Here is a 19,733-nt window from a genome sequence, read left to right as displayed (position 1 = left end):
ATACACTTATTGATTATATTCGTTTTTTTTGTATTGTTTGTGCTTTTGTGATGGTTTTCTAATGGTTTATTTGGAAATACAAATCATATTTCTAAAAATTTTAATTTTTTTATTTAAAAAAAATATATTTTTTATTTATAGATTATTTTGATATGTTGATATAAAAAATAATTTTTTTTATTTTGATGTATTTCAAAATAAAAAATACTTTAAATTGTTATTGCTATCCCAATTCCCAACTGACAAGTTATGATTGTATTTAATTTCATTTATTTTTGAGCTAGTGTGTTTTTTTTTAATTCTAATCTGTATGTATGCGTAATATGATACCTTTGACCAAAGAGCATGTCAGTTGAAGTTGTAAGAAACTAATATAATTCGCAAACTAGAAAATCACCACCTTTGTCTGAGCTTTGGATGAGGCTCATGATACGAGACAGTCAATCAGTTTTTGCTCAGCCTTGATTTAGACTTTAGATTCATCTTCCACAAGAAAGCATCCTAGAGATTTTGGAAGGGAATAAAAGTAAGAGAAATTAACATCCTTAATTAATTATATTAGGATAATTATCTTCTGATCACCTGTACATGCAACTATATATACATATATAAGCTTTATTCGATTTTTAGACCTTATTTTGAAAGATAGATAATCAATTCTCGATCCAAGGGAAGCCACAGAGATGGTATGGATTCCATATTGAAATTGAATTAAACTTAAACAACAACAAAAAATGAAACACTTAAAAGTCACATCCAATAATTGATTAATTTAGGGATTAAAACATTCATTATAAAAGGATTAGTCTAAGCACGAAGACAATTAGAGGTCTTTACAAATAGAAGACAGTAACACTTGCACTCTGACATTGACATTCTTCTTTAGTATTTTCTTTTCTTTAGTATGTATTTTGCAAACAACTGCAACAGTACTTGATGTGTGGACCTGTACCCTGCTAATCAATGAGCCCTTATTGAATTTTCAGAGTCCTCAACATGTTTTGGGATTGGGAGGATACCCTTTTCCTGTAAGCTCTTAACAGTTTCATACAGGCACTGTTTCACTGGGACGAATTCGATGCCCAGGTCCTTGATCTTCTGATTTGTGAGCTTGTAGTTTTGTTTTCTTGGGTTCTTCTCATCTGAACACCTGCAAATGCATTGCAATACAAAATATTAATATTCCATATGAATAAAAAACACAACATTATTAATTCTTTCTACAAACTTGGTAGGTTTATTTGAAGGCAGCAGAAAAAATTACTGATTCCTATAACCTTAGCAACCCAACTAGGAACATTCAATCAACTTGTCTGATCTTAAGCACTGCAATTAGGCAAACAAGTACTGCAGCATATAATTGCATGAGATTAGGATATAGGACCCAATCCTCTTCCTAACTCTCCATGACAAAATTTGAAATATATATAACGAAGAAATATTTAACTTGTGATCCAATAACTTTGTGCAGTACCAATCGTGGAAAATATGACAGACGATGGGGTTGGTGAGGACCCTTTTGCTGCACCAGTATTGTCAAATCATTATGACAAGGACAATTTAGTATTGCTAACCCATTCAACCCTCACTATTTTCTTTTTATGCCTATTTAATTTTCCTTGTCTCCATTATATATATATAAAAAAGAGTGAACATCAAGACAGAGGAAGAAACAAAAAAAAAATGACTTTCTTATGCAAATATTTTGTTTCTTAAAATCATAATATAATTTTGCCAATGAAGATTTGAAGGACCATGAAAGAAAAACAGGTTAGAAAAATAATACAGGTTTCATTACGTTAGAAAAAGTCAATTTATTCTAACTTTTCCATTGAAGTAGTTTTTCAGAGGTGTTAAGCTCGTGATTATTATAAAGTTGTTCAAAATCATAAGAACTTACTTGGTGGGGATGGGATACTCCGGGAAGAACTTTGCAAGGATTTCCACCACCTCTCCACGGTGAAGCATTTTCTCAAAGCAAATGTAACGGCCGGAGGCAGAAGGTGTCTCGAAGACTAAAATGTGGGCTACGGCCACATCCCTAACATGCACATAAGCTTGAACAGCGTTAGCAAATGTCTTGGCTGAGCCGGTTAGGTACTTGAGGATGTGAAGGATGCTAGCATTGACAGTGGGTTGCAACAATGGTCCAAGCACCACCACTGGGTTCACCACCACTAGGTCAACTCCTTTCTTCCTAGCCACATCCCATGCATCCTGCTCTGCCACAGTCTTTCCATAGCAATACCAATTCTGCAATTCCAAGATGAACTTACATCAAGATTTGAAGGATAGGCAATTAGGATTTCAAGATGCAGTAAGCCCTATGACGCAAGGAATAATGAACTTACATCACGATATCTTAGAGATATTCTTATTTACACCTACTCTGTATGCTTTGAGTGCTCTAATTAGGAGCTATTTAATTATGTTAATCATCACATGTTATTAATTAAATACCTTGGTGTTCTTGCAATACTCAAGATCACTCCAGCAAGATTCATCAACGACAACATCAGGGCTCCTATTGGGGTCCATGTACACAGTACCAATTGAGGACGTGAAAACCACTCGTCGGACTTTGGCCTCAGCTGCTGCCATGATCACATTCTTGGTTCCATTCACTGCTGGCTCCATCACCTTGTCCTTCAAGTATTGTAACACAAAATCATCAAAACCAAATTTGAAGAAAACATACTTTGCATCATGAATTACGGGAAAAAAAAGAGTATAAAATCTTTTACTAACATTTGTCGGTGACATCCGTACTTAAATTTACCGGCAACCTAATATTTGTCCTTGGAAGTCCAAGTGTTGTTTTTATATTCTTTTCTTAAAATTCTCAGCATCCAAACAAATTTTTTACTACCAATGTACCGAAAAGAAAAGAAAAAAAAGGAAACATACTGGATCGTCCGTGACAGGACAAGCAGTATGGAAAACTCCATCACACCCTTGAATAGCCTCTTTAAGAGACTCATAATCAAGAATATCAGCCTTGCATAAAGTTAATCTTTCTTGAGCTCCTTCAAGCTCCCTCAAATGGGAATTCTTGGGATCAGCTGTGTATAACAACACAAAGACAAAGCATTAAATTAACTCAATCTTAATAACAGAAAAGGGAAAGGGAAAGAAACCAAGTGCTTGATTATTATAAACTAACCTGGGTTCCTCACAGTTCCTTTAACAGAGTAACCTTTCTCTAGAAGAAGCTTAACAATCCATGAAGCAATGAAGCCACCAGCCCCGGTGACACAGACAGTTTGGCCTTGGCATGGAAGTGATGAAGTATCGACAGGCATGTTGTTTTGATATGTGTATTATGTGTGCGTGTTTGGTGGTAGAACGAAGGAAGAGAGACAGAGAGAGGGAGGTGTTTTCCTTTTCTCTTGATTTAGGTACGTGACTGAGTTTTTGTAATATGAATCGTCAACACCATGTCCTGAATTTATACTTGTTATTCTTTTAAGGTTTTGTGTGCTGGTTAATCATGTTGTTTACGTAAGCCTACTCTTCTTCTTCATCTTCCACCGCATAATCTTGTGTGCGAATTGGATTTAATCCACTCTTTTAAAAGAATTTATGAATAAATTAATGTCCATTGATTAATTAAAATTCCTAAACCAGCAACGAGTTCGGTGGAAAAGTGCAATTATAAGCTACTAATAAACCTTGTATGGAATCCTGATTGTTTCGTACTCTTGTTTTTGACTCTTGTTTTTGACCAAAATGTAATCATAAGCTACTGATAAATTAAGAAATTAAAATATATTATACACAAATACCCATTGGTTGTCGTTCACAAGTAGAGAGCAGCACTTTTGTTTTGGAAGGAGAGAGGGAAAGCATCTCATGGATGACAAGTGTTCATGCTAAAGAATATTTCGTTATTATCCTGTAAAATAGGAACGTGTATGATAATTATATATAAGATAGACTGAATTTTTGTATTCAAGACATAGTGTGTCCTAATTGAAGAAATTGAAGAATAAATTGATGTCCATTGATTAATCCTACCCCTAAACCAGCAAAGAATTTGGTGGAAAAAAATACGCAGACCATAAATCTAGATAAGGGCAGAGAGCAGTACTTTCTTTTGGAAGTAGAAAGATAAGGGCATTAATGCTAGGATGCGTGGCAAGTGTATGTTGAAAATCTAGATATTATTTATTAATTTAAATAAAGAAGATGGGACAATCGAATCAGAGAAGGAAATAAAATTGTGTTTGATAACTATACAAATATAAAAAATTGAATGGATTTATATATATATATATATATATATATATATATATATATATATATATATATATATATATATATATAGATGGTGTTTATTTTTGTGGTGGTACTGTATTTTTGAAAAAAATTATTTTTTTTTTATTTTAAATTATAATTTTTTGTGTGTTTTTTTTTTATTTTGATGTATTGATATTAAAAATAAATTTTTAAATTAAAAAATATTATTTTAATATATTTTAAAACAAAACACACTTTAAAATTCAACCACTAATTAATATATTTATGTAAGCCTACTTTTCTCCAACCCAGTGTGAATTGGAATTAATCTAGAAAAATTGACGAATGAATGAATGTCCACTGATTAATTAATAGAAGTAAAACCAGCAAAGAATCTGGTGGGAAAAAAATTGAAATAAAGCAACTAATAAATCTTACATGGAAACCTTATTGTTTTATGTATGTATTTTTGGGACCAAAAGTGCATGCTGTTTTTTACCACTCTCCTGTCCTCTTGTTTTTCTTTGGCTTTTACATGATACTAACTATTTAAGAAGATGGTATCATCCAAAGAATTGCATGATCTTTTACCAACGCCTTTACTCATAAAATTAATCCGACAATAAAGTTCGATCTCAAAAAGATAAATTGTATTGGAGCGTCAGGCTCAAAAATTGACTCGCATCACCAGGAACAAAACCGTGAGGACAGTAAAGTCTAAAATAAACAATATATGACAGGTTGAGCCGGACTGTTATAGAAATCCAAGAAGATTCAGTGTGTTTAAAAACTCACTTTTCCCTAGTATTTTAAGAGTTCGCAACTTGTAAATCACAAAGAAAAAAAAAACTAAGTTAGAAATCTAAGGAAATTCAAAATGCTTTAAAAATTCATTTTTGTTTTAGTATTTTATACTCTCACGACTCGTAAATCATGAAACAAAAATTAAAATGTCCCCAATTATAATTAAGGCTTCCTTTAAGGAAGTGTAATTAAATTGTTCTAAATAATATTTTGGACATAAATCTACTCTTATGTTAAAGTGAACATGTTGTATTACTCTTAATAATATTTTGGACATTTACCTTTCATAAGTTTCTTAATTTGCCCTTATATTATTAACGAATAATGACCTATTATTTCGAGAAAAATATCTTAGATATTAACCACTTGGGGTTTCTTTATCCAAATATTAATAGTGAATAATAGCAAATCATTTCTAATAATGTGTTGAATATTAACCTTTTGAGGTTTCTTTATCCAAATATTAATAGTGAATAATAGCAAATCATTCCACTACAAGATTTCACAGTTTTACCGACGAAAATATTCTGTTGGTGTGTGATTAGAAGTTCGTCGATGATTTATTTACCGACGTCTTCACCGACGATAAAGTTCGTCGGCTTTCCTTTCGTCGGTGATTCCCCATTCCGTCGTTATATCGGTCGGAAAAATAAAAAAACTAGTTGCCAATGGTTTTACAGATGGAATTTGCGCGCCAAAAAAAAGTTTCCCGCTTGAAATATACCGATGGATAGGTACCGTCGGTACATTTATCGATGAGTGTTTGAGATACTGACCGAATATATCCGTCTGTAAATTCATCGGTAAGTGTGGCAGCTACTGTCAAATGCCGACGGATTAAGTCTGTCGGTAAAGTTATCGGTGAGTGTGAAATACCGACTGAATATATCCGTCTATAAAGGCATCGGTGAATGCTACTGTCAAATACCGACAAATTCATTCCGTCGGTAAAACCCTTTGTAATAATTTTTTCTAAATTTGTTTTTAAAAAATTATTTAGAATATATAATATAAAATTATTTAAATTAATGGTAATAAAAACCAATTATGCAAATAAAATTTATATTAAACATCAAAAACAAAAAATCAAAGTTAAATAATATTCATTACAAACTTAATGTGTTTCAAAAAAAATATTAAATGAAATTTTAAAGGTAAATAATGTTTATTACAAATTAATATAAAGGTGGAGCTGGAGGAGGAGGAGGAGATCCTGGAGGAGGAGGCTGGTGGTTATACGGTAAAAAAGGATTAGGCGCACATGTTCCACTATGTGTTGCCATGTTCATGACCATTTCACGAAGTTGTTCATAAGTTGCCTTTTGTTGTGCAAACTCCGCTCTTTGTTCTGCATGAGACACTTTGAGTTGCACGTACTTCGCTGATAGGTGGTCGTATTTTTCGGTGAGCTGAGCCGTGTGTTGCTGCAAGACCACGAACTCCTTAGATTGGGAGCTTGATATTGATTGGGAGCTCCCAATGGTTGAAACACTACGGGCCGACCGCAAGTTGTCGGCCGTAGTGTTGGAGAACCCGTAAACCCAATTTTTATCAGGTCCACCTAACGATCCAACCTCCATCCATAAATCCGAATCGAATTCCGGATGGGTCAAAATATCATCCTCGTATCTCTCCCTCAACCAATTATTATAGGTCTTCTGAAAAAAAAATCATCATATTCAATTCAATAAATATAATAACTTACAAAATAAAATGGTTGAACAAACATACCACGAAATGTTGAGCACGATTGTCAACGAACTGTTGCGCGCCCTTTTGACAGTTTTGACTTCGCACATGCGTTTCCATAAATAGCTCCATCGGGCTCGGCTCACGTCCAAGAGATGCAGCCTATAATGAAAAAATATATATTAACAACAACTTAATTTGATAATACATTTCATTTACATTAACCTTACCATCAGTTTCGCATGTGCAACAAACAGAACGGAGCCGCCAGTGTGCGTTGTCACCGAGCCATGAATTGGCCGATTCTGGTTGCCAGCACCGGACTGTGAGTGTCGTATGAACTGCTCAGACATCATGTGCTCAAGATAGTGCGGCCATATATCTTCCGGGATGTATATCGGTTTGAAATCCCTCCAAACCGCAACATCGTTCCAGCCTTGGAAACCCCTATCCCTCACGGTTTTTTTTGCCCTTTTTTGTGCTTCATATAAAAAATCACGCAACCTACTTCACGCAACCAAAAATTACATTTCAAAATATAAATTTTTGTCTAAAAAAAATCTTGTATTGTTTTTGATCTTACCTAGTTGCCACGTGATTTTCCCACACCCTACTCACAATAGTGTTATGCTCACTGTCCCAACAGAATTTGTGCTGTGCAGAAATAAATGAGTTTAAATAAAAATAATAATTTATTTACAATTATATTAATAATTTATTAGAAATAAGCTGAAAATTATAAATTAACACTAACCTGAAATCTGTTAAACCATGCATTGATTTGAGGCATCCATTCAGGATGATTGGATACCTGACTCCATTGAAATAATGGAATCTTCATCGACGATTTAAACGCCGATGATATTACTCGGGCGGCCTCAATGTTTGTGAACCTGGAAATAAATGAAATAAATTAAATAGTGATTACTTCATAAATTACGTTGTAATTTTTTTTTAAAATAAAACCTTAACAAACTTACATTGAAAGATCGTCCTTCCACTGTGCCTCGTACTTGCGAGTAAATTGATTCCGCTGCGAAGGCACCCCGCCTCTGCGCTGTGAAGTAGCACTGGAAGAGGCAACATCGGTTGACGGCACATGTGGTGTAAGTGCCTCTTTTTGAGAGGCACCTAAGGAAATATCATCATCGCTGCTAGACGAACTAGTTGTGACCGTACATGAGCGACCAACTCTGGTTTTCATTCTACGCATCTCCATAATTTTATACAAATAATTATATAATTAAATTCAATTTTTTTTTAAAAAATCGACAGCACCTCCCCTATACTGGATACTACCCAAATCCACAAACCTGCACATATTAACAAAAGCCACAACCAATTGACTCAATCTATACTAATTATTCCAACATATTCAATTACTAATCCTAAGGTAAATTTAACATTAAGAATTACAATTCAACAAATTATTCAATAATTATGCCAATACAACAATAAAATATATTCAAAAAAAAATTGTAGACTAACAATTAAAATTAATGGAAAAAATTAAACATAAATCATGCAATAATATAGTAAAATTAACAATTATTCTAAAATATTCAATTACTAATACTAAGGTAAATTCAACATTAAGAATTACAATTCAAAAAATTATTCAAAAATTATGCCAATACAACAAAACAATAAATTAAAAAAAAACTCTAGAATAACAATCAAAATAAATGGAAAACATTTAACACAAATCATGCAATAATAGAGTAAAATTAATAATTATTCCAACATATTCAATTACTAATTCTAAGATAAATTCAACATTAACAATAAATATTCAACAAATTAACTAATAATAATTATGCCAATACAACAATAAACAATATTCAATAAATTCAAAAAAACAACTATAGACTTTAGGAATGAAATTTGCTTACTTTAATAATGTGTCGAATTCAATACTTTATCTACATTACAATAAATACACCAAAACAAAAAACATAACAAAAAAAAATAGCAAAAAAAAACCCTTAAAATGAAATGAAATAGAAGAAACACATACCTTTTAAACTGATGAAGATTCACATGAAAACTTGCTAGAGATTGCAGGTGAAAACTTTGAAGAACAGAGAGGAAAAGAATCGAAATTTAAAGTGAAAAACTGAGGAGAAGAAAAAATGAATTGAAAGGGCGGTTTTATATGGCAGTTTTACCAACGGATTCATCGACAGATATAAAATTAATTATTATTTTAATTTATTCCGTCGGTAAAGTGTCAAAAATCCGTCGGTATTTTTTGAATTTCGCATCAAAATTTTTAATCCAACAACTTACCAATGGATATGTAGCTGTCGGTATGGACGTCGATGATTGTGGCATTACAAGTAATTATTTTCAAATTCTCTGTGAAATGCTGACGGACTTAATCCGTCGGTATAGGCATCGGTGATTGTGGCATTTCAAGCAATTATTTTCGAACTCTCTGTGAAATGCCGACAGACTTAATCCATCGGTATGGATGTCGATGATTGTGGCATTTCAAGTAATTATTTTCTGAATTCTCTATGAATGCCGACGGATATGTATCAGTTGGTATGGACGTCAGTGATTGTGGCATTTCAAGTAATTATTTCGTGTTACAAAATATATCATCTATGATCTATAATTATTTCAAGTAATTATTTCATGATTGTGGCATTTCAAGTAATAAATATTTCGTGTTACAAAATATATCATCCATAATCTAAATTACATGAAAAAAAGGGTTTTACACATGGTTTCATTTTGGTAGTTAGTCAGAATTTTCTCTTCTTCATAATCAATTGAATTGTCATCACCTTCATTGCAATCTTCAATATGGATATCATCTTCTTCATCGACATTTGCTTGTCCGCTAGAGCTCAAGACAAAATTCAACTCCTTTATGTCAACATCAACAACACTATCATCGGAAACATGAAAATTTGAATTTTCTTCCAATTCAATCGAAGGAGCAACTCGATATAGTTCAACCAACTCACTAACTTGAAAGACTTCATCTTGCACACTTGTGTCTTCGTTCTCATCCTGAACAACCTTGACACGACCCTAAGGTTTTGTTTTTTTAAATGGATAACCAATCCACTCTTGATTGATTCTTTTTAAATGAAAGGGTGTATGTGTAATAAACTTGTTGACATTGCTTTGCGAAAACAAAGACATCGTTTATGTTACGAAGTCTAGCTTTTGAGTTGATTTTGACCAGATCATAGTGCAGATCAACTCTGATTCCTCTGTCGGTCATGTCATACCAATAGCATTTGAATAAAAACATTATATTCTGCTCGTTATGATATTGTAGTTCGATGACCTCTTCTAATCTACCATAATAGTCAACTTTAACTCACTACTAGTGGTTCCCTTAACACAAACACCGCTGTTGTATGTCTTTCTTCCTTGGCCATATTCTTTAGTATGGAAAACATATCCATTGATAAAATACTCATTGTAGCACTTACATTTTCTTTCAGGCTACAGGTTTAGTGAAGACAATGACTTAGGCGCATGCTTGACCGCTTTTTATGTTCGGCTTGTTTTAACTCGCAAGTGCACGAGTGTGCGATGTAGCAATTAACTCGGTAAGATCGAGGTCATATCCACAGAGAGCTAGATCTGGAAATTAAGCTAGGTAACAAAACAAAACTCAAGAGAAATTAAATTAACAATAACTTGGTTGAAAATGATTGATGGATTTGTTTTCAAAGATGAAAAAGTGTAAATAGATTTTAAATGACAAGAAAAAGTAAGTCTTGGTCCAAATCAATTTTAATGGTGATGTATTGGTGATTCCTTTAACATATATAAGATAACTCAACCTAATATCAACGATGGTGATATTAGATCGGAAGATATTACAATGAAGTTTAAAAGGATGAAGATTGATTATTGCTTAAGAATGTACAAGTATTTTCATATTAAGTAAGACATTGAATCAAGCAATCTCTATACCAAAACTAAGGTTTGTGCATAAAAATTCAAGATTATAACATTACCTAAATGATTTCTAAAATTTCTTTGCAATAATAAACATTCATGAAGAAAATGAAAAGATAGACATTAAGATTCATTCATATCTTAAAGAACTCACCTCAACCACCATCATCCTTGATTTGGATCCAAGAAGAAGATTAGCCAACCATGATTAGATATAATAACACTTTAATAAACATAAAATGACTTGAATCAAACTGAAATAATGAGTTTTACAAGCTAAAGAACCGAAATCTATAAAGAAGAACACAACACAATTTCAGTAAAAATTCGGACACAAATCTGACTCTAACTTTGGACAGAAATTCGACCCTTTTAGAAGCCTCCTCTGGAGATGGCTATTAGAGACATATTTATAGGCCATTCTGTTAGTTTTCCAGATCATTAAAGAACAGCTCATTTAGACATCCGAGTCAAAAGTTATGGACAAAACACTGAAAGGTGTTCTGGAAAATCAAACCAGGCCAGCTTGGAGAACACTTTGGTGCACGTTTTTCTTCCTCCTTTATGAGTTGTCTCTTTCTTCTTTTGACCCAAAATAATGTCACAATGTCCCCTCCAGCTTTCCATCCATGTGCTTGCCCTCTTGGATCAATGAATTACCCAAATAAATCAAATGTTATTTATTGTGTGGACATGTAGGATCATGGATTGTGTTTGGGCTGATTTGGAAGGTGATTTGGGGCTGATTTGGGGCTGATTTGGGGCTGAATTTAAGCATCAAATAAGGATACAAATGTACCTATTATTTGGGCTAAGATTGACTTTGAAACCTTGAGTGTTTGATGGTTGAAGTTTGCACACAACATAAGGCATGTTTGGGCTTGAAATAAATCATATGATATTCTTTTCTAGAATTGGACTTGAATTGATTTTTGGGGCAAATTTGGAGCACTTATTTGAACCAAGATTTGCTTCAATCTTCAACTAAATTTCTCTTCAATTCTTTGTTCCGAATTCCGATGTTGAATTTTCTGAAATAATTCATTTAAGCTCCAAAAACCTATCGAGACATTAAAAGAAACTTCATTACTAAAAAGCACATCAATTATTATAAAAAACCCAAATAAAAATAATAAATACATATGTAAAATAAGAGACTTAATGATACTTTTGATGCACAATCACACCCCCCAACTTAGATTTTGCTAGTCCTCAAGCAAAACAAAACATAAAACCTTTGAAATAAAAAGAATAATAATAACATAATTAGGCTCGACTCATCACACTTAAAGGACATATCATGCAAACATTGGTATCTTTAACTTAGTGTACACAATAACAAATAAAGAAAAATAAGCATACTCACATTCTCTAAATCAAACATCCATACAAAATTCCAAATTCAATCGTATTTATCATGCAACCAACATAATTGATTCACGCAAAAACTCAACTTGTAATCTTCCCTTCTTACTACTACAAACAAGGTAGCAAACTAGAGAAATATCTATATATATTTTTTTCTTTTTTCTTTTTTTTTTCTCTTTTTTTTTTGAAGATATTATTTATTCTTTTTCTTTAAGTGGTCACTTCCCTTTTGACGCGAATACAAACATTTGTGATGAATGCACCCGGTTACTCACAAAGTCACAAACTTAAAGTGCTTTGCATACTCATATTTCAAGCTGCCGTTTGACGTAAAGATAAACATTTGTGATGAATACCCCTAGTTACTGAGCAACTCAAAACATTGGAGTAGATAGAATTTTGTACACATTTGTGTAATAATGATTACTCTATTTACTTAAACCTTGTTTAGGACTAGATCAAAAGGGATGATCACAAGTAAAGCATCACACTCATCTTTCATGCATAATCACACAACTCACACAACTTTTACAAGGAAAGATGTACTTCAATAATCTTAAGAAAAAAGTATGCTATATCTTGCTTTATAAGATATTATCTATCCCAAATTAAAGCATGCAATGTTCAACACAATAATGAATCCAAAAATGTAATGTTGATCCTAAACAAGTCTCATTCACATACAAATGCAAGTTTTTTTTTTTTTTAACAAGCATGGTTATCTCAAGCATTCAACATAATCAAATATCTAAAATTAAGTTTTTCATTATCCTCAATGTAAAAAAGAAAGAGAAGAAAAGTATAAAGATTAGAAAACTGTTACTCCCCTTTTGTTCTCAAGGATGAATGTCTGATTGAATTGGACATGAGCTGACTTCTTGCTTGATTTTTTTTTTACCTGCATATCACAACTAAAAGAAAACATTGATGATTTTTTTTTTGAAAATAAAGAACCTCACACCCCCCAACTTAAAATAATGCATTGTCCCTAATGCATGAACAAGAAAATATAAGAGATGGACGAAAGAGAAAAGAAAATAAATAAATAAAAATGAAAAAAATAAAAATAAAAACTCATTACTTCTGACACTACAATGGTATTGGATCTTCAAGATCCAATGTCTCAACTTCAGCCACAAAGTTTTCAAGATAAGGTTTCAATCGATGACCATTTACTTTGAAAACATTTCCATTCTTAGGATTTTCTACCTCAAATGCACCATGCTCAGATATGGATTTAATCACAAATGGACCAATCCATTTTGTCCTCAACTTCCCAGGAAAAAGATGTAATCGTGAATTATACAAGAGAACCTTTTGACCAACATGAAAGGATTTTCTAAGAATATGTTTATCATGCAAGGTTTTCATCTTATGTTTTGAAATTTTTGCATTTTCAAATGCATCATTTCTCAGTTCATCTAATTCATCCAATTGAAGCTTTTTATTTTTGCCAACCTCGTTTTCATCATCATTGAATTGCCGGATGGCCCAATATGCACGGTGCTCAATCTCAACAGGGAGATGACAAGGCTTTCCATAAACTAGCCTATAAGGAGACATTCCTAAAGAGGTCTTGTAAGCAGTGCGATATGCCCACAAAGCATCAACTAGTCGTAGGGACCAATCTTTACGGTTTGGATTGACTGTTTTCTCTAGAATGTTCTTGATCTCCCTATTTGCCAACTCAGCTTGGCCACTAGTTTGTGGATGATAGGGGGTACTGACCTTGTGAATTACCCCATATTTTCTCATCAAAATCCCAACGGGCTTGTTACAAAAATGCTTACCCCCATCATTAATCATAGCCCGGGGCATGCCAAAACGAGAGAAAATATTTTCTTTCAAGAATTTGACCACAACTCGATGGTCATTAGTTCGAGATGCAATGGCCTCCACCCATTTAGACACATAATCAACAGCTACAAGGATGAATTGGTAACCAAATGAACTTGGAAAAGGTCCCATGAAATCAATCCCCCAACAATCAAATATTTCCAGAACAAGAATGGGGTTTAGGGGCATCATGTTACGCCTAGTAAGGTTACCTAGTCGTTGGCATCGGTCACATGCAACACAGAAGGCATGGACATCTTTGAACATGGTGGGCCAATAAAAACCACACTGCAAGATCTTGGCAGTGGTTTTCTTGGAAGAGAAATGCCCACCACAGGCTAATGCATGACAAAAATTAATTACACTTGGAATTTCATGATCAGGGATGCACCGCCTAACAATTTGGTCAGGGCAGTATTTAAATAGGTAGGGGTCATCCCAAAAAAAGGTACGCACGTTGCGCAAGAATTTTTGTTTGTCAAGTTTAGACCAATGAGAAGGAATCTGACTTGTGGCTAGGTAATTTGCTATGTCAGCATACCATGGAGAGCCAATGTAGGAAACAGTACCTGCACAAAATAAATTTTCATCAGCAAAGAATTCATTTATTGGAGATTCATCAATTATGGTCTTATAGCTTGAAAGACGGGACAAATGATCAGCCACTACATTCTCTACTCCCTTTTTATCTCGAATTTCAAGGTTAAACTCTTGGAGTAGGAGGATCCATCGAATCAAACGTGGCTTGGCATCTTGTTTTGTGAGCAAGTATTTCAATGCTGCATGATCAGTAAAAACAATAACAAGAGATCCAACCAAATAAGACCTAAACTTGTCCAATGCAAATACTACAGCTAAAAGTTCTTTTTCAGTTGTAGTGTAATTCAATTGAGCATCATTCAAAGTCTTGCTAGCATAATAAATGACATGAGGTTTCTTATCTTTTCTTTGTCCTAAAACAGCCCCTACCGCAAAATCACTAGCATCACACATCAGTTCAAATGGTAAAGACCAATCAGGAGCTTGCATGATTGGTGCAGTGGTCAACAACCCTTTAAGCTTTTCAAAAGCTTCTTGACATTTTGATGTCCAATCAAATTGAACATCTTGTGACAACAAGTTACACAATGGTTTGGCAATGGTACTAAAAGAATGAATGAATCTTCGGTAAAAACCAGCGTGTCCTAAAAAGGATCTCACATCTTTCACAGTCCGAGGGGTAGGTAATTTTTGAATGACTTCAACCTTTGACTTATCTACCTCTATCCCTTTTGAAGAGATAATGTGACCTAAGACAATGCCATGTGTCACCATAAAATGACATTTCTCCCAATTAAGTACAAGATTCCTCTCTTCACACCTTTCAAGAACTTTTTCTAAATGCATTAGACACAACTCATAAGAATCCCCATAAACTGAAAAATCATCCATGAAAACTTCCAAAAAATTTTCCACCATGTCACTAAAGATACTCATCATACACCTTTGAAAAGTGGCTGGTGCATTACACAAGCCAAAAGGCATTCTTCTATAAGCATAGGTACCAAAAGGACAAGTGAAAGTGGTTTTTTCTTGGTCTTCTAAAGAAATCTCAATTTGGTTGTAACCTGAGTATCCATCAAGAAAACAATAGAAAGCTCTTCCGGCTACTCTTTCAAGCACTTGGTCTAAAAATGGAAGTGGAAAATGGTCCTTCCTAGTCACCATGTTCAACTTACGATAATCAATGCACATACGCCATCCAGCTTGGATTCTAGTTGGTACTAGCTCATTATTTTCATTCTTCACTACCGTGACTCCAGATTTTTTAGGGACAACTTGGGTTGGACTAACCCATTTTGAGTTTGCAATGGGGTAAATGATACCCGCATCAAGTAGCTTAAGCACTTCACATCGTACTACTTCCTTCATGTTTGGGTTCAATCGTCTTTGCATTTGCCTCACAGTTTTAGCCTCTTCTTCAAGATAGATTCTATGTGTGCATAAAAGAGGGCTAATTCCTTTCAAGTCAGTAATAGTCCACCCAATTGCTTTCTTGTGTTTTCTCACCACTCTCAAAAGTTCTTGTTCCTGCTCTATGCTAAGTTTTGATGAAATCACAATAGGATATGATTCATCTTCCCCTAGAAATGCATACTTAAGATCACTCGGTAAAGGCTTCCTTTCTGGTTTATAAGGTTGGACAAGAGATGCCTCAGCTTTCACTTGGGGTGAAATCAAAGGCTCAAACGATGGGGTCCATTGACCTATTGACATAAGAGGCATTGGATCTAGATAAGTCTCGAGTTCTCTTACTTCCTCATCAACACATTCCAAAGAATAAAATCTTTCATCATGAATTAAAGTTCTCTCTAGTGGATCCTTTATCCATTCTCTCTCAAAGTGTTCTTGACAAACTGTTTGGATCAAATCCACCTCTCTAATGTCCTCATGTTCACCAATTTGTTTGGAGACATTGAATATGTTCATCTCCACAGTCATGTTCCCAAAAGACAATTTCATCACCCCATTCCTACAGTTGATTAAAGCATTGGATGTAGCTAGGAAAGGTCTACCTAAGATGACTGGGATGGGAGCATTAGAACCTTGAATAGGTGCGGTGTCCAACACTACAAAATCAACAGGAAAGTAGAATTTATCTACTTGGACCAACACATCCTCAACAATACCCCTGGGAATCTTGATTGACCTATCAGCTAATTGAAGGGTGATTCGAGTAGGCTTGATTTCTCCTAAACCTAACTGTTCATAAACAGTGTAGGGTATCAAATTCACACTTGCTCCTAAATCCAACAAAGCTTGGTCTATCTTATGACTTCCAATAATGCATGAAACGGTAGGGCAACCAGGATCTTTGTATTTGGGAGGGGTCTTAAACTGGATGATAGCACTAGCATGTTCAGTTAGAAAGGCTTTTTCTTTCACATTCAATCTCCTTTTGACTGTGCATAAGTCCTTGAGGAACTTTGCATAAGATGGGACTTGTTTAATTGCATCAAGGAGTGGAATGTTGACTTTCACTTGTTTGAACAATTCATAGATTTCTGAGTTCATAAAATCATGTTTAGGTTTCCCTAACCTTTGTGGAAATGGTGCTTTAGGAACAAATTCTAAATCACTCACTTTGATTCCAATTTTGCTTGAATCATCTCCTTTCTCACTCATCTCTTTCTCATTTATCTCACCTTCTTTGTCACTCAAGCTCTCATTTGTCACTTGTGTTTTGATTTCCTCGTCACTTTCCCTAGATTCCTCCTCCACAATACCTCTAGGAATCCCAAAACCTATAGCTTTGTCAACAATCTTTCCACTCCTAAGGGTAGTGATGGCTTGGACTTGTTCATGGTTTGAAGGTTCACTAGATGAGGATTCACTCATGTGTACCTGACCTCTAGGATTTGGCATTGGTTGAGCTGGAATCTTTCCCTTCTCTTGAATGCTTAGTGATTGAGTCAACTTGGTTAGTTGACTTCGAATGTCATCTAAGGTCCTATTGGTCTGGTCTTGAAATTTGTAAGCTTGGTTGTTGATTCCTCCTTGTGTTTGCATGAATTGTTGAAGAGTATCCTCTAGGGATCTCTTATGAGGTGGTTGGTATGTATTATGTGTGGGAGCATGAAATGGTTGGGGTGGAGGTTGAAATGTTTGAGGTACTGAAGGGCCCTCATTTCTCCATCCAAAATTTGGGTGGTTCCTCCATCCAGGATTGTAGGTCTCAGAGTAAGGATTGCCTACTTGGTTTGAAAATGGCTTTCTAACATTACTTGAATCAGAAGTTTGACCATATAACACTTCCTTGAAGGCTGGAATGGTAGGACACTCAGTTGTCCTATGCCCTTTGCTCTCACAAACAACACAACTTTCCTCTTGTTGTTCACTTATGACATGCACTTTTTTAATCTCAAAAGACTCTACTTTCCTAGCCAATGAGGCTAATCTAGCATTGAGGTCATCAGTCTCTTTCAATTGGAACTTCCCACTTGAATGAGAAATGGTGTTTCTAGACTCAACATGAAGTGGGAGAGAAGTCTCCCATTGCTTTGTGTTTTCAGCCAATTGATCAAAGAAATCAAAGGCTTCACTTGGTTCTTTGTCATAAAACTCACCATTACACATGGTTGACACTAGCTTTTTAAAATCTGCGGTAAGAGAGTCGTAGAAGAAACTCACTAACCTCCACATCTCAAAACCATGGTGGGGGCATGCATTTAACAAGTCTTTGAACCTTTCCCAAGCTTGGTGAAATGACTCATTTGGACTACAAGAAAAATTCATCATTTGACGTTGTAAGGCTGCCGTCCTATGAGTGGGGAAGTATTTTTTCAAAAATTCAGCTTGCATTTCTCTCCATGTACCTATAGACCTAGGACGCAAGGAGTTTAGCCAAAGCTTGGCTTTATCCTTTAGAGAGAATGGGAACAATTTAAGACGAATAGTTTCCTCGGTGCATGTTCTATCAATAAAAGTATTACATACCTCTTCAAAGTCCTTAATGTGTATGTATGGATTTTCAGAATCCATACCGTGAAATGTGGGAAGAAGTTGAATCATGCCCGGTTTCAAATTGAAAGCTTGTTGGTTAAGAGGTAAGATAATACACGAAGGTGTACTTTGTCTAGCCGGGTGAAGATACTCTCTAAGAGTTCGAAAATTAGGTTGATCATTGAATTGTGGAGGTCCATTACCTTGAACACTCCCTTCACCCTCTACATCTTCAACATTAGCCATGATAAAAAAAACAATAATATAACAATTATATGAATACGAAAGGAAAGGAAAAACAAAGAAAAAGAAAAAGAAGATTGCAAATAAAAGTAAATGAAACGTAAAAGATAAATTAATAGCTCAAAAATAAAAATACAACAAATTAAGAAATTCTCCAACTAATAAGCAATATTAACAACAATAAACATTAAAAGATAATTATAACAAGCATGAATAAAAAGGCGGTAATACCGGCCAAGCACTTCAGACAATAAATATAAGAAAAATAATAACAGCAAAATAACAAAATAAAATAAACAAGAGGCGGTAAAACCAGCCTTATAATATAACAATAAATATTAGAAACTAATTAGAATAGACAATAAAAGAAAAATGGTTGAACCAACCAAAATCCAACAATTAATAGTCTAGTCCACAGTCCAATATCCAAAAAGTTGAGGTCAAATTTTTTTTAGGCGGTAAAACCAGCCATTTGATTTTTTATTTATATGTATTTTTTTTGTTTTCCAATAATCAAAACTAAATGTGTTACCTTTGCTTGCTAGCTCCCCGGCAACGACGCCAAAATTGCTTGACCGCTTTTTATGTTCGGCTTGTTTTAACTCGCAAGTGCACGAGTGTGCGATGTAGCAATTAACTCGGTAAGATCGAGGTCATATCCACAGAGAGCTAGATCTGGAAATTAAGCTAGGTAACAAAACAAAACTCAAGAGAAATTAAATTAACAATAACTTGGTTGAAAATGATTGATGGATTTGTTTTCAAAGATGAAAAAGTGTAAATAGATTTTAAATGACAAGAAAAAGTAAGTCTTGGTCCAAATCAATTTTAATGGTGATGTATTGGTGATTCCTTTAACATATATAAGATAACTCAACCTAATATCAACGATGGTGATATTAGATCGGAAGATATTACAATGAAGTTTAAAAGGATGAAGATCGATTATTGCTTAAGAATGTACAAGTATTTTCATATTAAGTAAGACATTGAATCAAGCAATCTCTATACCAAAACTAAGGTTTGTGCATAAAAATTCAAGATTATAACATTACCTAAATGATTTCTAAAATTTCTTTGCAATAATAAACATTCATGAAGAAAATGAAAAGATAGACATTAAGATTCATTCATATCTTAAAGAA

General features: G+C 34.1%; 2 protein-coding genes across 2 annotated transcripts; both read right to left on the bottom strand.

Annotated features, from left to right (window-relative positions):
- Nucleotides 1-816: 816 nt before the first annotated feature.
- Nucleotides 817-3,397, bottom strand: LOC133686195 (cinnamoyl-CoA reductase 1-like). Its single transcript, XM_062106958.1, has 5 exons — nt 3,164-3,397; nt 2,908-3,062; nt 2,461-2,646; nt 1,901-2,253; nt 817-1,150 (listed from the first exon to the last, which is right to left on the bottom strand). The coding sequence occupies exons 1-5, from the start codon at nt 3,300-3,302 to the stop codon at nt 961-963; spliced, it is 1,023 nt and encodes a 340-aa protein (XP_061962942.1). The 5' UTR covers nt 3,303-3,397; the 3' UTR covers nt 817-960.
- Nucleotides 3,398-10,853: 7,456 nt separating this feature from the next.
- Nucleotides 10,854-19,528, bottom strand: LOC133694175 (uncharacterized). The gene has a single exon (XM_062115640.1). The coding sequence runs from the start codon at nt 18,589-18,591 to the stop codon at nt 13,117-13,119; it is 5,475 nt and encodes a 1,824-aa protein (XP_061971624.1). The 5' UTR covers nt 18,592-19,528; the 3' UTR covers nt 10,854-13,116.
- Nucleotides 19,529-19,733: the final 205 nt, after the last annotated feature.

This window comes from Populus nigra, chromosome 1 (assembly GCF_951802175.1).
Source record: "Populus nigra chromosome 1, ddPopNigr1.1, whole genome shotgun sequence".
Classification (NCBI taxonomy): Eukaryota; Viridiplantae; Streptophyta; class Magnoliopsida; order Malpighiales; family Salicaceae; genus Populus; species Populus nigra.
Note: the sequence above shows the minus strand (reverse complement) of the source record. Positions and strands in the feature narration are given on the sequence as shown.

What these genes read in the sequence shown, in the direction of transcription:
- LOC133686195 (XM_062106958.1), bottom strand. Translation starts at nt 3,302, where the DNA reads ATGCCTGTCGATACTTCATCACTTCCATGCCAAGGCCAAACTGTCTGT. An exon ending in AGGAACTGTGAGGAACCCAG is followed by an intron (nt 3,063 to 3,163) that starts GTTAGTTTATAA and finishes TGTTATACACAG; the next exon opens with CTGATCCCAAGAATTCCCAT. An exon ending in GAGTATCCCATCCCCACCAA is followed by an intron (nt 1,151 to 1,900) that starts GTAAGTTCTTAT and finishes ATGCATTTGCAG; the next exon opens with GTGTTCAGATGAGAAGAACC.
- LOC133694175 (XM_062115640.1), bottom strand. Translation starts at nt 18,591, where the DNA reads ATGGCTAATGTTGAAGATGTAGAGGGTGAAGGGAGTGTTCAAGGTAAT.